We start from the raw sequence: 20,366 nt of genomic DNA, 5'->3' as shown, positions 1-20,366 counted from the left end.
CAGTTTCATGAGGTCCCATTTATTGATTGTTGATTTTAGAGCCTGTGCTGTTGGTGTTCTGTTCAGGAAGTTGTCTCCTGTGCCAATGTGTTCTAGGCTCTTCCCCACTTTTTCTTCTAACAGGTTTAGTGTGTCCGTTTTTATATTGAGGTCTTTGATCCATATGTATTTTAGTTTTGTGCAGGGTGATAAGTATTTGTCTGTTTGCATTTTTGTACATGTACACATCCAGTTAGTCCAACACCATTTGTTAAGATGTCTTTTTTTTTTTTCATTGTATGGTTTTGGCACTTTTTCTACCTTCTACTTTTCTTAACATTGGAAACCACTGAGTCCTCTCTCTTCTACCTTGACACTGAATAATGACCTGCTGTATTATGGAAGTGGAGTACTTAAATCATTCAAGGAATATCTTTGCTGTGTAAATCTCCCATTTGTTTCAGTGGCTAGACTTGAAATCTCTAGTCCATATTAAAATTGTTTAATGTATAAACTGAAGCCTAAAATTAAGAGACTTAAGAAAGACTGTGTGTATGGAATACAAAATCAGTTTTAGGCTGACTTCACTTATAGCATTAAGTAGAGCTAGATATGTGCTACTATCAAAGAGATTATTTTTTAGTTAACCATTTAATTATGTATGGTGTACTTTCACTGTGGGGGTGGATATTAATTCTAGAACAGCTGCATCTTCAGCCTTTTGGAAAAATATTTCTAAGGCAAGCTTTATTGGTACAGGTCTCTTAGATCCCAGTCTATTGCTTCCCAGCAGCATGACTTTGCTTTCCTTTTGGTTAAAATTCCCAAAATTTTAAGGTAAAGCCTGTACCACAGCTGAGTTCTAAAAATTACTCATTTGAGTCATGTAATGAGCTGCCTATTTATGTGTGCGAAGTGGGAAGACAACTTGAAAAAATGAAGGTCAAATTTCTGGGACTTAAGGAACTCAATTCCAGGTTTAAAAGGAGTTTCTGAGCTGCAGTGGTGTCACAGATGCACATTGTGTTATATAGTTAACTAGGGCAGATTTCACAGCTTGTGACATAATAGATGTGGCAGGAAACAGTTATAAAATTATTATTTAACATTGTTTTGTTTAGGGGCATCAGTGGGACTGGATTTGCCTGCAGTCACTAGGGGGCCATGCAGGGCTACAGTGCCATAGTCTCTCATTTTGGTGACCTCCATTTAGAGAGACAGGTCATGGGGACTCTGTTTGAAAATAAGGTCAGTAGTACCTAGAGCATAATTTGAACAGTGTAGGAGTTACTTTGAGTTATTTTTGTGGGAGTTGTGATGTTTGTGTTTATTTAATTTCTATATGTATATAATCATAGGAAACATTGGTCTACCTTTTTTTCTTGGTTGAGTTTCCTTAGGTGTCTTGATGAAAACTTGAGTATATTGTTGGGCTTATGTTTTGGAATTTTTGCTATATTCCTTCACACATATTGTATACAATCTTCATTACTTGTACTGAACAGTAAGTACAGAAGTCATATTTTTGTGTCCGTAATATATCTTCATAATCCTGCGTTTCATAATACTGTGGGTTTTTTACATGATAAATTCAGTTCACAGCATGCCAGCCTAAAATTGCTGGTTGCCAGCATTCAAAGAACATGCATGGAATGGACCTAGGCACTTACACATGTCTAGTTGATGGTCAGCTTTGTCTTCATGTTGGTCACCTAGAATCTGAATTGGGGGCTGTCTGTGACATGGACACAGTTGACTGCTTATGAATCATTTTGCCCTAGCTTGGAAGCCTTCTCTGGCCTCAGTGGAAGAAGATGCACTTAGTCTGTATGCAACTTGATGTGCTGAGATTTGTTGTGGGGAGTCTCCCCTTTCCTGAGAAGAAGGGGAGGAGGAGTGAAGGATGATGGTGGGGATGATAACAGCAGGAGAGGAGGTACAGAGCTTTGAGCAGGCTATAAGGTGAAAAAGTAAGTAAACTAATGAGAAAATGGCTGGTTTCTATGTAAACGAGAGATTGCATTGACTGATGATTTCTATAGAAGGTTCTTCAATTGAGGATGGCAGTATCCCTAATTAAGTGGCCCTGGGCTGCATAAAAAAGCTAGCTGAGCCAGAGACAATGAAGAAATGAGAGCAAGACAGGAAACAATATTTGCCCTGATTTTTGCCTTAGTTTTCTTGAAATTTGAGTTTTTATCCTAGGTTTTAAAAATGATGGGCCAAAAAAGTAAACCCATTCATGACCTGAGATGTTGGTGGTTAGGGGATTCAATCACAGCAGCACAGTAGCAGGTTAGAAGAAAAAAAAGTATGCTAAAAGTGACTTTTCTCCTGGACATTAACATTAAAATGTTTAATAAAATGTATGTATGTATATATGTATTGTTTGAAGTTACATACTTCTTTATGTCACATCGTGCTGAAGTTCTGCCTTGTAAGAGAATTTCCTACAGATTCTATATAATGACACAATAATTAGATTAATTTCAAAAAAGCATGTTATAGATGTATAATATGACTGTGTTCTTAGACTATGACAGATATATGAAGATTTGATGACAGTTTTGGAGGTTTATTTGGACGAATTCTAATTTGATGGGCAAGGTCATGTTGCCAGTTTTCCCTCTGGATATTTCAGAGAATGTATTAATATTATTCTTTTTCATTTTTATTTATTATGTTTATTTCATGTCCCACCTACAGCCCCCTCCGTTATCACCTTTCAATTCCATTGTCTCTCTCTCTGAGTGTATTAAATTTTTTAGAGAGATTAGTTTGTTTTTTGACTTTACATCCAAAGAGTGATCCTTCCTTCCTCTGCTCTCAGTCCACCCTCACCTTTCTTCCTCCCCTCTCACAAAAATAGAGCCTTAGTCTTCTTGTATCACCCCATTGCAGCACATCAAGTCACATCAGGACTGAGCATATCCTCATCTACTAAGGCCATTCAAGGCACACTTGACAGGGGGAGATTTTCTAAAAGCGGGCAGTAGAGTTCCTTTTAGAAACAGTCCCCTCAACTTACCACTCAACAAACATGGACCCAACCACCCTTAGTACAGATAAGTTCAAGAAGCCTAGGTCTAGAACATGCATGCTCCTTAGTTGATGTCTCATTTTCTTAACCCCCCCCCAGGTCTGGGTTACTTTTCTCTGTTGGTCTTCTTGTGGCTTTCTATCCCCTTCGGGTTCTTCCATGTTTCCCCCAGTACTTCCATAAGATGCCCAGAGATCCTCCCCATGCTTAGTTGCAAGTTCCAGCATCTGTCTCCATTGGCTATTGGGTGGAGCCTCTGAGGTAACAGGCATAATTAGGCTCTTTTCTACAAGCTCAGCAATGCAACATTTACAGTTTCATTGCTGGCTCTCTAGTGTAGTGTGGGTCTCAGGTTGGCCCAATTATTGGTTGGACATTCCCTCAATCTTTGTTCCATCATTATCCCTAAACTTATTGCAGTCAGGGTAATTTTTGGATAGTGGGTTTTGTTGTCCAGTTGTTGTTCCCTCTCTCCACTAGTCCTGACTGGCTAAGAGGTGGTCACTTCATACTTAATTTTCCATGTCTCTCTTCTCCTACCCCTCCATTAGGATTCTCAGCTAGAGTCACACCCAGTCACACCCAGGTCCTCTCATGAAACTTCCCTGTCAAATGACTCCAAGGAGAAGCCCCCTCAGTTACCCTTCTTGTTCTCATGCCTCTCACGTCCTACTACAATTCTCCCCACATCTGCTACCCACATTTGTTTCCCTCCCCATTCTAACTTCTGCACAGTTCCCTCTATTCATCTACTTCTGCTGTCTGTTCTCATTTTTTTTTATTCTGAGTAATATTCTGCCAACCTCCCATGGACCCTTCTTACTTAGCTTCTTTGGGTGTGTGGATTGTAGAATGCGTATGCTGTACTATAGGTCTAATATCTGCTTATAAGCAATGTGTTTCTTTCTGTGTCTGGGTTACCTCTCTCAGGATGATCTTTTCTAGTTTGATCCATTTGCCTGCAATTTCCATGATTTATTTTTAATAACTGAGGAGTATTCCATTGTGTAAATGTATTAGTAGTTCTTTATCCATTCTTCACTTTCTGGATGTTATGAATAAAACAGCTATGAACATAGTAGAACAAATGTCCTTGTTCTATAATGAAACATCTTTGGGATATATTCCCTGGAGTGGTATAGATGGGTATTGAGGTAGAAATATGCCCAATTTTCTGAGAATGCACCAGTTTGATTACCAGAGAAGTAGTACAAGTTTGCACTCCCATCAGACCTGGAGGAAAGTTCCCTTTTCTCTACATCCTCACCAGAATGTGTTGTCACTTGAGTTTTTTTATCTTAGCAACTTCATTGGTGTACGATGGAATCTTAGAGTCATTTTGATTTCCATTTGTCTAATGGCTAAGGACTTTGATCTTTTCTTTAAGTGTTTCTCAGCCATTTGACTTTTCTCTCTTATGACTTCTCAGTTTAGCTCTGAACCCCATTTTTAAATTGTTTTTTTTGATTTGTTGGTGTTTAATTTCTTAAGTTCTTTGTATATTTTGGATATTACTTTTCTGTCTGATGTAGGGTTGGTGTAGATATTTTCCCAATCTGTTGACTGCTGTTTTGTTCTATTGATAATGTCCTTTGACTTACAGAAGCTTTTCAGTTTGAGATGCCATTTATTGTTGATCTCAGAGCCTGTGCTGATGTTGTTCTCCTGTGTTAATTAGTTCCAGAATTTTCTCCACCTTGTCTTCTATATGATTTAGAGTCTCTGGGTTTATGTGACGGTCTTTGATTCCCTTGGACTTCAGTTTCTGCAGGGTCATACAAAGGGTCTATTTTCATTTTTCTATGTGCAGACATCTACCACAATTTGTTTAAGATGCTGTCTTTTTTCCATTGTATAATTTTGGCTTCTTTGTTGAAAGTAAAGTTCCAATAGGGGTGTGGGTTTATTTCTGTGTCATTATTCCAATTTTATAGGATTGTACTGTTATCAAGGGTATTTTATTTTTCCACTTAAATTTAATGTTTGCTCTTTCAAGGTCTGTAAAGAACTGTGTTGGAATGTTGTTGGGAAATGGATTGAATCTGTAGACTCCATTTTTAAGAATGCTGCCTTAGAGAAAGGGAATAAAGGGAGCATTTGGGAGGGGAGAAGGAGGACGGATGCAAAGTGAATAAACCGTAATTAATAAAATATTTAAAAAAGAATGCTGTTTTTCTATGTTAATCCTATATATCCATGAGTTTGGGAGATCTTTCCATCTTTTGATATTTTCTTCAGTTTCTTTCTTTAAAGACTTCAAATTCTAGTCATAGAGGTCTTTCACTTCATCTTGTTTGTGGCTACTGTTCAGGGTGTTGTTTTCCAAATTTTATTCTCAACCCATTTTTTATTTGTATACAGAAGGAATAATGAAAATTTTAATTGTGCTCCCAGCCACTTTGTGGAAAGTGTATTTCAACTGTAGGAATTCCCTGGTAGGATTTCTTGGGTCACCTAGGTATACTAAGAAATCATCTACGAATAGTGATACTTTGAATTCTTCCTTTCCAATTTGTATGTCCTTTATAACCTTCAGTTGTCTTATTGTTTTGGCTAGGACTTAAGGAGTATATTGAAGAGATATGGAGATATGTACCTCATATGAGTGGAATTTCTTTAAGTTTCTCTCCAAATAATTTGATGTTGGCCCTCAGTTCGCTTTTTACTACTTTTATTATGTTAAGTGTGTGCCTGAATCCTTGTATGCTTGATTTCTCCAAGTCTTTTAACATGAAGGGTTGTTGAATTTTGTCAAAGCCTTTTTTTTCATCTAATGAGATGATCGTGTGATCTTGGTCTTTCAGTCAGTTTATATGGTGGATTACAGATGGATTTTCATATACTGAACTATCCCTGTATTCCTGAGATTAAGCCAATTTTTTCATCGTGTATATCTTTGATGTGTTCTTGCATATGTTTTACGAGTATTTTATTGAATATATTTGTGTTACAGACAGCTGTTATCTGTCATATGTGTGCTGGGAATTTAACCCATGTCCTCTGGAAGAACAGACAGTGTTCTTAACTACTGAGCCATACCTCCATCCCCATGTTGCTTATTTATGATCAACATTTACATTGCTAATATTTTCATCTCTCCTTTTGTAATTGTTCAAACATACATTTCATTTTTAAGAAGATCATATTAATATTACAGTTTAAAATGAGGTACTTCAGGTTTCTAGACATGTATGCAGAACTGGAGTGAATGTGTAACTCTTTATAAAAAGTTGAGAAAGATCTTTAAGGTTTTTTATCTTGTTTGTTTGATTAATTTTTGCATATTGTTCAGGTTCTTATTATGTACCCCTGAGTGTCCTGGAATTTATTGCAAAGAGCCATCTACCGTCCACCTCTGTGAAATACACCAGCCTCTGTTTCCTGAGTGATTTTGGAATTAAAGTCATCAGATAATACACCCAGCCTGCCCATTCTTATAAGAGTCAGGAATCATTTATACTATTTTTCTCATGTGGGCTCTGTACTGTTTTTCTCTTTACTCTCTCTCTCTCTTTATCTGTTAATTGACATTTCTCTTGTAAGCCTATATCCTACTAAAAGGATGCAGAAATTAGAGAGGTGAACCTCACTGTTGAGTTTACTCCGAAAAAGAGTTGGTGATCACATTACAACTTGTGTGTCAGAAACTAAGTAGAAGAGCCACCAGAATACATTGAAAATATTGTAAAAGAAGGATACATTTCCAGTATTCTAAGTATCATACTTTCTGTTGTACATGTGTGTGGATATTTTAGACTGCATTGACCTACAATGATGTGCATGTGAACTTCACTCAAGAAGAGTGGGCTTTGCTGGATCCTTCCCAAAGGAATCTCTACAAAGATGTGATGCTAGAGACCTACAGGAACCTCACTGCAATAGGTAGGGCAATGAATTTTCTTTCCTTATTAAAATATGGGGAAACACTATTCATTATTGATGTGCTTCTGTAATTTCTCTTGAGGATGAGGAAGAATTAGATGAATCGATCTTTGATTGACCATAGATCACGACTTAAACTTTGTATTATTTCCAATAATAAAGCATACATTTTCTGTTACTGTATTTTAGGTTACAATTGGGAAAGTCATAATATAGAAGAGCATTGTCAAAATTCTAGAAGACATACAAGGTAATTTTCATTGTAAGCTGATATGAATATGGTTCTGAAAAAAATTTTAATATGTTCTGGAAGTTTGAAAGAGAAGGGACAGTGTAAATGATCAGTTTTAAGTGTATTTATTGATGATGACTAACTTGTTACTAAACTATGTACGTCCACGTTAGGTATTTGATGTGTGTTTGCAAGGCACTCCTCTAAGAAAGAATGCAAGGAATAATACTCACACAAGATCAATGATTAAATTGTTTACTCATTAGCGCTGAGGTAAAACTGCAATTTGTTTAGTATCCTACAACTCAGATATTGCCAAATGTATTCACAGTAAATAGGTGATGAAAGTATATCCAAAAGATTATACTAATCAACTCATCCATAGTAAAATGGGGTTACTCATATACTTGTAGTAATGTTGCTAAGTTTTGTGAGAAGGGCAGTTTTTTAGAGTCAGGAATGTTGTTGTGGAAAAACCATAATCCCTATATCACATGTCTGTGATGAACAAAAATCAAATGTGTGAATGCATCATGGAACCATGTCATTTATTATTATTCTTTTAATAATTATATCATATATCACAATGAGTACAAGTCATTTTAATGTGTGTATATTGAAAGAAACAATGTACGACCCAGAACAACTAAAAGGTATAGTAGCCCCCATTTTGAGTGGATGTTTAAAAATTGATACCTATTGTGCTTTACATGGGCTATTTAGAGCTTCCAGCAGTACAAATAATGATGCAGAGGCTTTTTAATATTTTAAAGCTTAGGCAATTTACTGGGCAGATTCTGAACCATTTTTTTTTCCCTAACACAAACCTAGCACAGTGTCTGAATGCATGGCCAGCTCTACTTCTTTGTTCATGGTCATGTCCATCTGTTAACCTCACTGTCATGTTGGTGAATGGTGTGTCATTTGCTTTCTTCTTCCCAGCAACCCTTTCTCACTCAGAAGTTCTGTCCTGCTTTTTGCGCCTTGCTATCACTTGTTAGCTCTTTATTATTTCCAATAGATAAGTAAGGAAGGGCAAAGGTTTACAAAATATACGACAGGTGATCAGCCATAGAACTAACAACACTATGATTTCATCAGTACTTAGCTGATTGCTGGCTCAGCAAAACAACCAGTAGAGGAGAACACTGTGAATGTAAAAATAATGATGAAAACTCAAAATGTAATTATCCTTTACTTTTAATTCAAACTGCAAAATTAAGTCATGTGGCAAAAACGTCCATTAGTGTAATGAATGTGGAAAAGCTGTCATATGTGCCAATTATCTTTGCAGGTATGAAAACAATCAATGTGCAGATAAACTCCCTGAAGATACTCAATATGAAGTCTTTGCACATCACAGTAGTCCCCACACATGTAAAAGTATGCATACTGGTGTGGACCACTATGAATGTAGCCTATATAGTAATGCCTTTGCAAATAAAAGTCATATCCTAAGACATAAAAGGATACATATAGGAGAGAAACCTCATGAATGTAACTGATGTGGTAAAGCCTATGCATCTAACAGTGATCTCCTAAGACATAAAGGAACTCACACTGGAGAAAAACCTTATGAATGTAACCAATGTGGTAAAGCCTTTGCAGATAACAGTAGTCTCCAAAAACATAAAAGAACTCACACTGGAGAGAAACCTTATGAATGTAACCAATGTGGTAAAGCCTTTGCACAGAACAGTCATCTCCTAGTACATAAAAGAACACACACTGAAGAAAAACTTCATGAATGTAACCGATGTGGTAAAGCCTATGCATCTAACAGTGATCTCCTAAGACATAAAGGAACTCACACTGGAGAAAAACCTTATGAATGTAATCAATGTGGTAAAGCCTTTGCATATAACAGTAAGCTTTTAGTACATAAACGAACTCACACTGGAGAAAAACCTTATGAATGTAATCAATGTGGTAAAGCCTTTGCATGGAACAGTGATCTCCAAAAACATAAAAGAACTCACACTGGCGAGAAACCTTATGAATGTAACCAATGTGCTAAAGCCTTTGCAGATAACAGTAGTCTCCAAAGACATAAAAGAAATCACACTGGAGAGAAACCTTATGAATGTAACCAATGTGGTAAAGCCTTTGCATCTAACAGTAATCTACGAGTACATAAAAGAATTCACACCGGAGAGAAACCTTATGAATGTAACCAATGTGGTAAAGCCTTTACACAGAACAGTAATCTCCTAGTACATAAAAGAACTCACACTGGAGAAAAACCTCATGAATGTAACCAATGTGGTAAAACCTTTTCACAGAACAGTCAATTCCTAATACATAAAAGAACTCACACTGGAGAGAAACCTTATGAATGTAACCAATGTGGTAAAACCTTCGTAGATAACAGTGTTCTCCGAAGACATAAAAATCCATGTTGCAGAAATCCTTATGAATATAACTAATGTCATGAAGTCATTTCATGTAAGACTTATCTTGAACAAGAACACTTATTGAAGTGAAACCCTATGAATATGACCAATGTGTGAAAAAGTTTGCATGCCATAATAATCTCCATGTACATATAAGAAGCACACTGGATAGAAACTTTTTGAATGAAATCAATGTGATAAAGCATTTTGATGTAATAGTAATCTCCTATGACATAAAGAATGCATACTAGAGAGAAACCTTATGAATGTAACTAAGGTGGTGAAGCCATTGCGTGTAACAGTAGTCTCCTAATACAAAAAAGAACTAACACTGGAGAGAACTCTTATGGATGTAATCAATGTGTGAAAGCCTTTGTATGTAACAGTCATCTCCTAATACATAAAAGAGCTCACACTTGAGAGAAACCTTATTAATGTAACCTATGTGGTAAAGCCTTTTCACATAACTGTCATCTAATGAAAACGTGCTGTTCACAATCATCTTCAACATCATGAAAGGATTCATACTGGAACGAAAGACTATGAGTGTATTTACATGGTGAAGCTACTCCACATTTGTATAATCTTTGTCATCATGAAAGAATTCATACAGAGAGAAAATTTATGAATGTGTTAAAATGGGAGACCTTTACACATATCTATATTCTACATCCTCATAAAAGTTTCAAAATGGAGAGAAAAATCTGAGAATATAATCAATATGGTAAGGCTTTTGTGTTCTTCTATTCACTGAATCCAATACAACTCAAATAGGTCAATACAGATGAAAAAAAAATATTGTCATCCAGTTTGATGAAGGACACATAATGTTGAACTGTGATGCCTACCCATCCAATGAGCCAGAAAGTTACAGAGGTTCTGAGCTTGAAAATCATAAACATCTTTAGCGTTTTACAACTGAATTATTTCCATCAGTCATGGTTTAGGCATATGGGATTTGTTTATGTCTTTGAGGAAGTCACCTGATGCAAAATGTAGGTTTAGCAGTCAAAACATTCATATCCATTTGTTCTTTTGTGGTTAGAAAAAGTTATTATGTTTTAGGATAGAGAATCTGTGGTTTGGGTCAGTCATTTTAGTTAGGGGACCAAAAATCATGGTATGGAACAGTCATGTTTTGGGCAACAAAAGTTTAGGAATTAAAGTCGGTCAGCTATTGGGAAGTCTACAGGTTTCTTAGGGACTATGAACTTAAACTTATGTTCACCTTATAAATCAATGAAGGCTGGTAACTAAAAGGAAATACTTAGGACAAATTGCTTTTTCATGTTCCCACATACAATTTGCTTTTACGTGTAGTACATATCAAAGTCATGTTCAAGTATACAAATGGTCAGATAGTAGAGAGAAACCTTTCACATGCCTTCATGTGATAAAGCCTTTTCTTAATACAGTCATCCCCAAATACATAAAAGAACACACACTGCAGTGAAACCCTCTCAATAAGCAATGTGGTAAATCCTTTTCATAGGGTTTTCTTTGAAATCATTAGAAAAAGACATGCTGCAGAGAAACCCCATGAATGTAGTCAGTATGGTAAGGTTTTCTGCTTCATGCTACCATTATATAAGAGTAAAAGCCTTACTGTGTGGGCTACATCTTAAAGCCTTTGCATATCACAGTAGTCTTTGAGAACCTAAAAGAACTCATTCGGATGAACATCTATTAGAATAAAAATTTTGTTAAGATCTTTGACCCACCAGGTTGCATTCAATTACACTAGATTATTTTCGAGAAAAATTCTAGCAACAGTGTATGCATGCATTTATGACATCCATCCTTATTTTGTTTCCAATTGAAATCTCATGGACCAAAGGCATATGAATTGAAACAGTAAGATAATATGTTTTTATTTCACAATTCACTTCAATTACATGAAATAAATCATCCAGTTGTAACATTTATGTGTGCGTATTAGTGCATTTTCTGTGACCAAACACAATGCCTAAGGCAACTTCCAAATATGTTGACTTTGCCTTATGATATGGTAGAGGATATGTGATCACTTTAAATTGGGCAAAACAAGTGTCATACATGGCAGCTAAAGTAGGAAGCTTGGAGCTCACAACCTCCACCTACAGCATGAAGCAGAGAGTGGGAACTACAGAAGGTATGCAGCTGAAAACTATCAAGCCCACCCCAAATAACATACTTTCTCCAGCAGGGATACATTTCTTAAACATTCCCAAATGATACCACCAACTGAGAAGGATTAATTTCTCTGACTTCAAACCTACGTGTTTGATTTCTGTTACATGAAAGAATTCATGATGAAGAAAACATTTGTAGATAAGCCTGTAGTTGCCGCCAACATATAAGTAAAACATTCATGAGTAAACATATATTCAAGAATTTGTTTTAATTTCCCTTATGTGATATGTTATGGTGTATACGTGCTAGTGAGAGTACAACTTATTGCTATTATGTACAACATCTCATATGTAAGTTCTTAACATGGAACACAAAGAATCTCATACTGGCCCTTATTTAGCCTGAAAATATATTTACGTATCTGTTAGTGTGTGAATCTGTATATACAGCAGTACAACTATAGAAACATTAGAAAAATCTGTAGCAGTGATATGGACTACTCAGGGATTGATCTCAAATCATCAGGCTAAACTAAATTTACCCACTGAGACAATTCTCTGACATTCACTTGCAGGTTTGAGAAAGTCTTAAGAACAAGTCTTTATTCCTAAGAAATAATGTGTCTTTGTCTATCCATGTGCCTGTCCATTCTAGTTTCCATGTAGACTAGACACACTAATTTTTCTCATACCAGGAATTATAGAAAGTTTTAAAAAAGCTGATGTAGGTCTTGGGAATGAATTTGTCTTAACTGCAAAGCCATGTATATAGTACTGTAAATATCTTAAATCTTAGTATATCATCTTGATGTCAGGAAGTAGAAAATAATTCATAGAAGAGAGCAATCTTATTTATGCAAAAGCGTTTATTACTTTGGACATAATAAATGTATTTATTTCCAAGAAAAGTAATTATTTACCATGTTCACTTCATTGTAATGGAGGAGATCACCAATTGTGGTTGTGGTCTAAATTTTGAAACATTGGAGTAGGTATTGAATTTGCTGTGTGTATAGCAAATCCATTCACAGAAGTTTTATTAGGTTCTGATATTCATTCTGTGGTGGCTGTTCATGTTCTAATGCATTTCCACTTGGTTATAGGAATTTTACTGCTGCAATGCATAGAATGGAATCCCCATCCTCTATGTGGTCCATTGCTTATTTATATCAGGCAGTGTGAGATCATAGTTTTCAAGGAAGTGTCTATGAGAACTTGTAATTTTTTTAAATGTTTTCACAAGTTCATTTAAGATGTTGGTTTTTAAGCCTTGCTTGAATATAAATAATTAATTGATGCTTAATAGTATGTGTGTACATATGTATGTATATATTGTTTGAAGTTTCATGCTTCTGCATGTTTCCCATATTTACTATATGGTACTTCATCTTGAAGTTTTGCCTTCTTAGAGATTTATCTAGAAGTGATAGTTAATGTAACAGCAACAAGATTTATTTCAAAAAGGCATCTTGTGTGTGTAATGGACTATTCATTCTTAGGCTATGACAGCTATATGAAGAATGTGTGATACTCTATGGGATCTCTTTTGGTCATGGTTATATGTTTTTCAAGTTTATGTTGTCTCTTGCATACCACAAGCACTCCCCACTAAGCTCATTGAGACTCATAAAACGTACTTGAAAAATTACATCAGTACAATATTGTCTTCTATTCTGATTATGAATATATTGTCATCTGAGGATGGAAGAAAATGAAATTATTTGAATAATAAATGCTACTTGCAAATGAAAATTATACACTCCTGTCTTGTTTTGGAATGTTAGTTATTTCTTAGGAGTAAAGACTTGTTCTTAAGACTTTCTCAAAACTGCAAGTGAATGTCAGAGAATTGTCTCAGTGGGTAAATTTAGTTTAGCCTGATGATTTGAGATCAATCCCTGAGTAGTCCATATCACTGCTACAGATTTTTCTAATGTTTCTATAGTTGTCTTGCTGTATATGCAGATTCACACACTAGCAGATACGTAAATATATTTTCAGGCTAAATAAATGCAAGTATGGTCACTGGCCAAAAGATTCTTTGTGTTCCATGTCAATAACTTACATATAAGATGTACATAATAGCAATAAGTTATACTCTCACTAGCACGTATACACCATAACATATGTATGTGCACACAAACACACTCCAGCATTTTTAAATTTTTTTATTTCATTTTTATTGATTACAGTTTATTCACTTTGTATCCATGCTATAGACCCCTTCTTCTCCCCTCCAAATCTCCCTCTTCTCTTATGCTTCTCCCCCAGTCCACTGATAGAGGAGGTACTTCTATCCTTCCATCTGAACCTAGTCTATCAGGTTTCATGGGGACTGTCATCATTGTCTTCCTCTGTGGACTGGTAAGGCTGTTCCCCCTGCAGGCAGAGGTGATCAAAGAGCCAGGCACTGAGTTCATGTCAGAGACAGTCCTTGTTCCCATTACTAGGGTACCCTCTTGGACACTAAGCTGCAATGGGTTATTTCTGTCGGGTACTACATTATCTCCATTTGTGGTCCTTATTTGGATTATGAGTCTCCAAAAATCTCTGTGCCCAGATTTTTTCATTCTATTTCTCTCCTTGTGGAGCTCCTGTCCCCTCCAGGTCTTTCTATCTTCCCCCTTGTTTCATTAGATTACCTGTACCCTGCCCAAAGGTTGGTTATGAGTCTCAGCATATGTTTTGATACTCTGCTGTATAGAGTCTTTCAGAGGCCCTATGTGGTAGGTTCCTGTCCAGTTCCTTGTTTCCTACATCTTCTGATATCCATCCCCTTTGCCTTTCTGAATGAAGATTGAGCATCTTACCCAGGGTCCTCCTTGATTTGCTTCTTTAGCTGTGCAGATTTTAGGATGATTATTCTATATTATATGCCTAATATCCAGTTAAAAATGATGAAATTAACAAAGGAATGCAGCCACTAATAGATGACTGAAATTATTTGTAGAATTTGAAGTCTTATTACTGTTCATTAAAAGGAAAATGGTTCCTTTGTACATCTTATTTTATCCTTTAATTCCTTGATTCAAGTATAGACCACTTAAAAATCATAGGTTGGCTCATAAGTGCATGTCTGTCATCCTAAACCTAGGTTTCAATGGCAGGGTGATCTCTCTGAGACTGAGGCCAGACTGTTACACAGAGTGTGTTCTCTGTTTGTTTGTTTTTGAGACACAATTTTCTTGTGTTGCTTTGGCTGTTCTGGACTCACTTTGTAGACCCAGCCATCCTCATAATCACATAAAACTGTCTGCCTCTTCCTGGTTGAATGCTGGGATTACAAGTGTGTGCCACCATGCCCAGCTCCACAGACAGTTCTAAAACAGCCATGGTTATGTAGAAATGTCATGTATCAAAATGATTTCAAAATGTAAACTATATTTCAAGTTATAGATGTTTTTTTCCTGAGGTATAGTGTACACAGGGATGCTAGAAATTTTCTGAATTTGTGTTCTCTGTCATTTGTGTAAGTGAGAAATATAGCATTGAATTATCCCCTCATTGATCAGACATCATGATTACCAGATGGCATTGCCTCCTGAGCAATCTAGTTTCATGGCCTCATTTACTTCATTTTCAGTTAAGAACTTGTGGTCATAATCTCAGGGGCATTTCTGTCCATTTTAAAAATTTTACACATATTTCCACCTGGCTTTGAGCAAAGAGTGCCTTTTGAGCTCAGATTTTACATTTTTATCACATTCAGAATAGGACTTAATTTAGCATGGTTCTGAATAGAGAACCCGTATTTGAACATATCCATATGCCCTAAGTTAAATCCCAGTGCTTGCTATGTTGAAGAAAACCATTGCTTTGGAAAGGACTCTTATATTCTTCTTGCCAGGAAAATATCTTTCTCAGGTCTTGTGTCTTGGCTGGTGTAACAAAACACCAACAACACAGGCTCTAAGCAACAATCAATAAATGGGACCTCACGAAGCTGAAAAGCTTCTGTAAAGCAAAGGACACTGTCTACAGAATTGGAAAGAATATAAAGTTCACTAACCTTATATCTGACAAAAAGGCTAATATCTAGAATATATAGAAAACTCAAGAAGTTAAACAGCAACAAATCAAGTAATCCAATAAAAAAAGGGACACAGAGCTAAACAGAGAATTCTCAATAGACGAATGACAGAGAAACACTTAAAGAAATGCTCAATGCCCTTAGTCATCAGGGAAATGCAAATGAAAACAATCACGAGATTTCACCTTACAGCCATCAGAATAGCTAAGATCTAAAGCTCAAATAACAATACATGCTGAAGAGGATGTTGAGAAAGAGGAACCTTTCTCCACTCCTGGTGGGAATGTAAACTTGTACAATCACTATGGAAATCAATCTGTCACTTTCTCAGACAATTAGGAATAGTGCTTTCTCAAGATTCAGCTATACCACTCCTAAGCATATATCCAAAAGTTGCTCAAGAATACAACAAAGACATTTATTTGTCCAACCATGTTTGTAACAGCTTTATTTGTAATAGTCAGAAGTTGCAAACAACCCAGATGCCCCTCTACTGAAAAATGGATACAAAAATTTTGGTAAATCTACATAATGGAATATTATTCAGCAATAAAAAAAATAAGGAAATCATGACAATTGCAGGCAAATGGTGGGGACTGGAAAAGATCATCCTGAGTGAGGTATCCCAGAAGCAGAAAGACACACAGGGTATATACTCAATCATAAGTGGATATTAAATATATAATATAGGATATACATACTAAAATCTGTACAACCAGAGAAACTTATGAAGGAGGAGGACTCTGGCTAAGATGCTGAATCCTCATTCAGAAAGGCAAAGAGGATGGACATCAGAAGAGGGATAAAACAGGGAACAGGACAGGAACCTACCACAGAGGGAATCTGAAAGGCTCTACCCTGCAGGGTATCAGAGAAGATGCTGAGACTTGTAGCCAAATTTTGGGCTGAGTGCAGAGCACTTCATGAAAGAAGTAGGAAATAATAAAACCTGGAGAGGACAGCTGCTCCACAAGGAGAGCAAGAGAACCAAAAAATCTGGGCACAGGGGACTTTTCTCAGACTAATACTCCAACCAAGGACCATTGATGGAGATAAACTAGAACCCAGCACAGATGTTGCCCATGGCAGTTCAGTGTCCAAGTGGATTCCATCGTAATGGGAACAGGGACTGTCTCTGATATGTGTTGATTGGCCTGCTCTTTGATCACCTCCCCCTGAGGGTAAAGCAACTTTACCAGACCACAGAAGAAGACAATGAAGCTATTCGTGATGAGCCCTGATAGACAATGATCAGAGGGAGGGAGAGGAGGACCTCCCCTATCAGTGGACTTGGGGAGGTGCATGTGTGGAGAAGAATGAAGGAAGATGGGATTGGGAGAGGAGGAAGGAGGGGGCACAGAGGGATTCAAAGTTAATAAAGTGTAATTAATAAAAAATAATATAAAAAATGGAAAGAAAAAAAAAGACACAGAAGCTCTCATTGGTCAAATGACAAAACAATTTAAACATCAAAATGATCTGCATATCTATGTCCTCCCAAAATTCCTATGTAGAAGTCTTGAAACTCAAAGTAACAGAACTGCAGGAGATCTTTGGGAGGTACTCAGGTATGGGTGGTGAAGCCCTTGTAAATAGGTTCAGAACCTTATTGAAGAGATCCTATGAAATCATGTGGCCCTTTAGAACACTGAGTTTAAAGTGAGAACATGACTGTAGACAAGCATGCCCCCAAGTACACCTTATAATTTAACTTTAGACTTTCTAGAGTTTACAATTGTGAAAACTAAAGCCTTTGTTATTAATCATTTGTCACTTAGCCCCAGCAGACTAAAACAAACAATAACAGTCTAGTCAGCTGCAGAAGGCACATAAATCATGAATCCATATTGATGTAAGTGTATGTCAAATGCATTAACATTCTGATGTGGACCAAGACACAGAGTGTTAAGGTACTCATGGGTGTACATTTATTAACACTGTAGTAGAAAAGCCTGGAAAACACTGATTACAAGTAATGAAAGTGAAAGTATGTACCACCTGACAGGACACAGTGTGTTACACTTTTGTGATACCTTGGTCCCAGTTTATGCATTGATCCATGAGAACACAGAGAGCTTAGAGAGAGTCAACAAAAATAACAAACCTGGGATATTAGCCATATCTTACAGGATAACCACGGTATAATCCTAAATAAACTAAATAACATGGAGGGTAGAAGAGAGGATACTTGAATCCCCCTAAGAAGGGGACAGACATGGGAAGTGGAGGGAGAGAGGAAGTCGGTGGGAGAGGGGGTGAAAAGAGGAACACGATGGGGGATCATATGTTGGAAAAGTGTGGATGGGGTGAGAGGGCTAGGAGAGAAGGGAAATTGGTGTTGCAGCATCTCTGAAATAAAATGAAGACCTGGAATTCTGGAGGTACCTAGGAAAATATGGGGGTGTGAGTCTGGCTGAGATGCCGAGCAGCAGGGATATTGAGACTGACGTGGACACATCTTGTAGCCAGTGGAGGGAGGGAGACACCAACCAACTGGCAAAACCCTTGACACAAATTTGTCAACTACAAGATATGCAGGAATAAAAGACAGAAGAGAGATTGAGGAAATGGCCAACCAAAGACTAGCACAACTTGAGACTCAACCCATGGGAGAGACCCAAATTCTGGCACTATAATACTCTGGTATGCTTGTAGACAGAAGACTAACATAACTGCCATCTGAGAGGCTTCTTCTGGCAGATAATGAAAGCAGATGCAGAGACCCACAGCCAAACAATTAGGCAGAACTCAGGGATTCTTGTGGAAGAGTTTGAGGAAGGATTAATGGATCTAGAGGGGTAGGACACTACAAGAAGACCAACATAGGCAGCTCACTTGGGAACATGGGGCCTCATAGAGCCTGATCCACCAACAAAAGTACATGCCTGGAATAGTCCTAGGACCCCTCCACATATGAAACTGATGGGCTGTTTGTCTGGAAGTAGGTCCCCTAACAAGTAGGGCAGGGGCTTTCTCTGATTTCGGCTCCTATCTCTGTTGCCTCCCTCTGGATCACATTTTCCTAGCAGGGCTGACTTGTCTTGCGTCAGTGAAAGAAGAGGTACTTAATACTGATGTAACTTGATATCCCAGGGTGGGTTGGTTGTGGGGGTTATAGGGAAAGTGGTTGGTAGGGTGGAACTGGGACGATAGGAAGGAGTGAGGTTGTGAATCGGAGTAAAATGAACAAATAATTTAATGAAGAAAAATGTAACTGATCTGTAGTCATCAAAAGTGACAAGATCATGAAAAAGATGAGGGAACTTGTTCCATATTGAAAGAAATTAAAGAGATAAAGAAACAATGCAACACTTAAATGTACCAACTTCCTCAACAATTATGTGAGTAATAACATAGTCAACATAGCTCAAATTAAATGCAATAATGTGTCAGTGTGAATTACCAATTTTGATAACTGCACTGTCATTATGTAAGACAAAGTTCTTGTTTGTATAAAATCAACACTAAACCATTCCGAGTGACAGGGCATAAGGTCAGCAGCTTCCTCTCAAAATGTCCAAAGTAAATGAGCAATTAACTGTACGTACTTGGAACTATCTTCAAGTTTGTTATTGTTTCAAAATTGTTGTGGGGGAAGCTGGGCATGTTCTTTAACACCAGTACTTGGGAGGCAGAGGAAGTCAGATCTCTGTAGGTTCAAGGCCAGCCTGATCTGATCTACTTAGGGAAGCCCAGGATAGCCATGGCTTTGTTGAGATAATCTGTCAAAAAAAAAAATAACCTAAATAATGTTGTTTTAGGGGAAAAAACAATGTAACTGAAAACTAAACAAGATTAAAAACAAAACTGATTCTCTACACTGGCAGTCTGGGTAAGACTATGTCTGTAAGAAACTAAAAAGTGAAATGACGTGGTATTATGGAGCAGCATGAAGATTCTCTAAATACAGCTCAATGTCTTCTTTTTAGTCCGTGTGTGTGTGTGTTTGTGTGTTCATGATGAAGGTGAAACATGCATACTAGGGAACACATAGGAAGGTCAGAAGACAATTCTTGCCTTCCACCTTTTCATGAATTCAGGGATCAAACTCAGGTCTCCAGGATTGCCAGCAAGAGTGTTTTTCTGCTGAGCCATCTCACCAACCTGCAGGCAGTTCTCTTAAGTGACCTCAAATAGGTAGTAGGGAGAAAAAATGTGAAGGATCCCTTCTCTTAAACAAATTCTTAGGGATGAATAAATAATAATAAGTGATGAGAAGAACATTAGTACCCTAGTGCTACCAATGACTAACAATCAGCAAAACACAGCCCAAGCACCTCTGGAGACAAGGGGCTGCAGGGCTGGTAGAATTAACCTGAAATGAATGAGGTTTCCCCAGCTCTACAGTAACCTTGTTATTACATCTCGTTTATCTATATATAACAACACAAAGATATAAAAATAAGAAAATAAGTCTGTGTGAACCCTGTATACTCTTGGTTATGCAAGTCCATCAAAGTATAAACAGCAGTGTATCTCCCAAACTGTTCCTTATGAAGAAGTATCTGATGAATAAAGAGAACAATCAAATCACTTGAAAGCTAAGTGAGAGAGACCACCTGCAGTGGTTGGCTGGCTGTCTTAAGAAGAGCCATTTCATTCTGGAATGCTGGCACATACATCCTGAAACAATGTTCCTAGAAATGTGCACGGATCCTGTGGCCTTTCCAAGTACCTGGCTTTTGTTCGACTGGGATGT

At 37.2% G+C, this 20,366-nt stretch overlaps 2 protein-coding genes across 2 annotated transcripts in view; one reads left to right on the top strand and one right to left on the bottom strand.

Moving 5' to 3' along the window:
• The window catches only part of LOC132650793 (zinc finger protein 120-like), a 1,051,774-nt gene that overhangs the window by 337,243 nt on the left and 694,165 nt on the right, over positions 1 to 20,366 (bottom strand). The window lies entirely within an intron of this gene.
• Positions 6,787 to 9,436, top strand: LOC132650740 (zinc finger protein 120-like; the record flags this gene model as incomplete). The annotated part of the gene is made up of 3 exons (XM_060376072.1): positions 6,787 to 6,901; positions 7,091 to 7,151; positions 8,677 to 9,436. Coding segments are annotated over 3 exons (936 nt in total), but the record flags the coding sequence as incomplete, so codon positions are not given.

The sequence above is a fragment of the Meriones unguiculatus genome, assembly GCF_030254825.1.
Source record: "Meriones unguiculatus strain TT.TT164.6M chromosome 13 unlocalized genomic scaffold, Bangor_MerUng_6.1 Chr13_unordered_Scaffold_33, whole genome shotgun sequence".
NCBI lineage: Eukaryota > Metazoa > Chordata > Mammalia > Rodentia > Muridae > Meriones > Meriones unguiculatus.
This window is presented reverse-complemented; position numbering and strand designations above follow the sequence as displayed.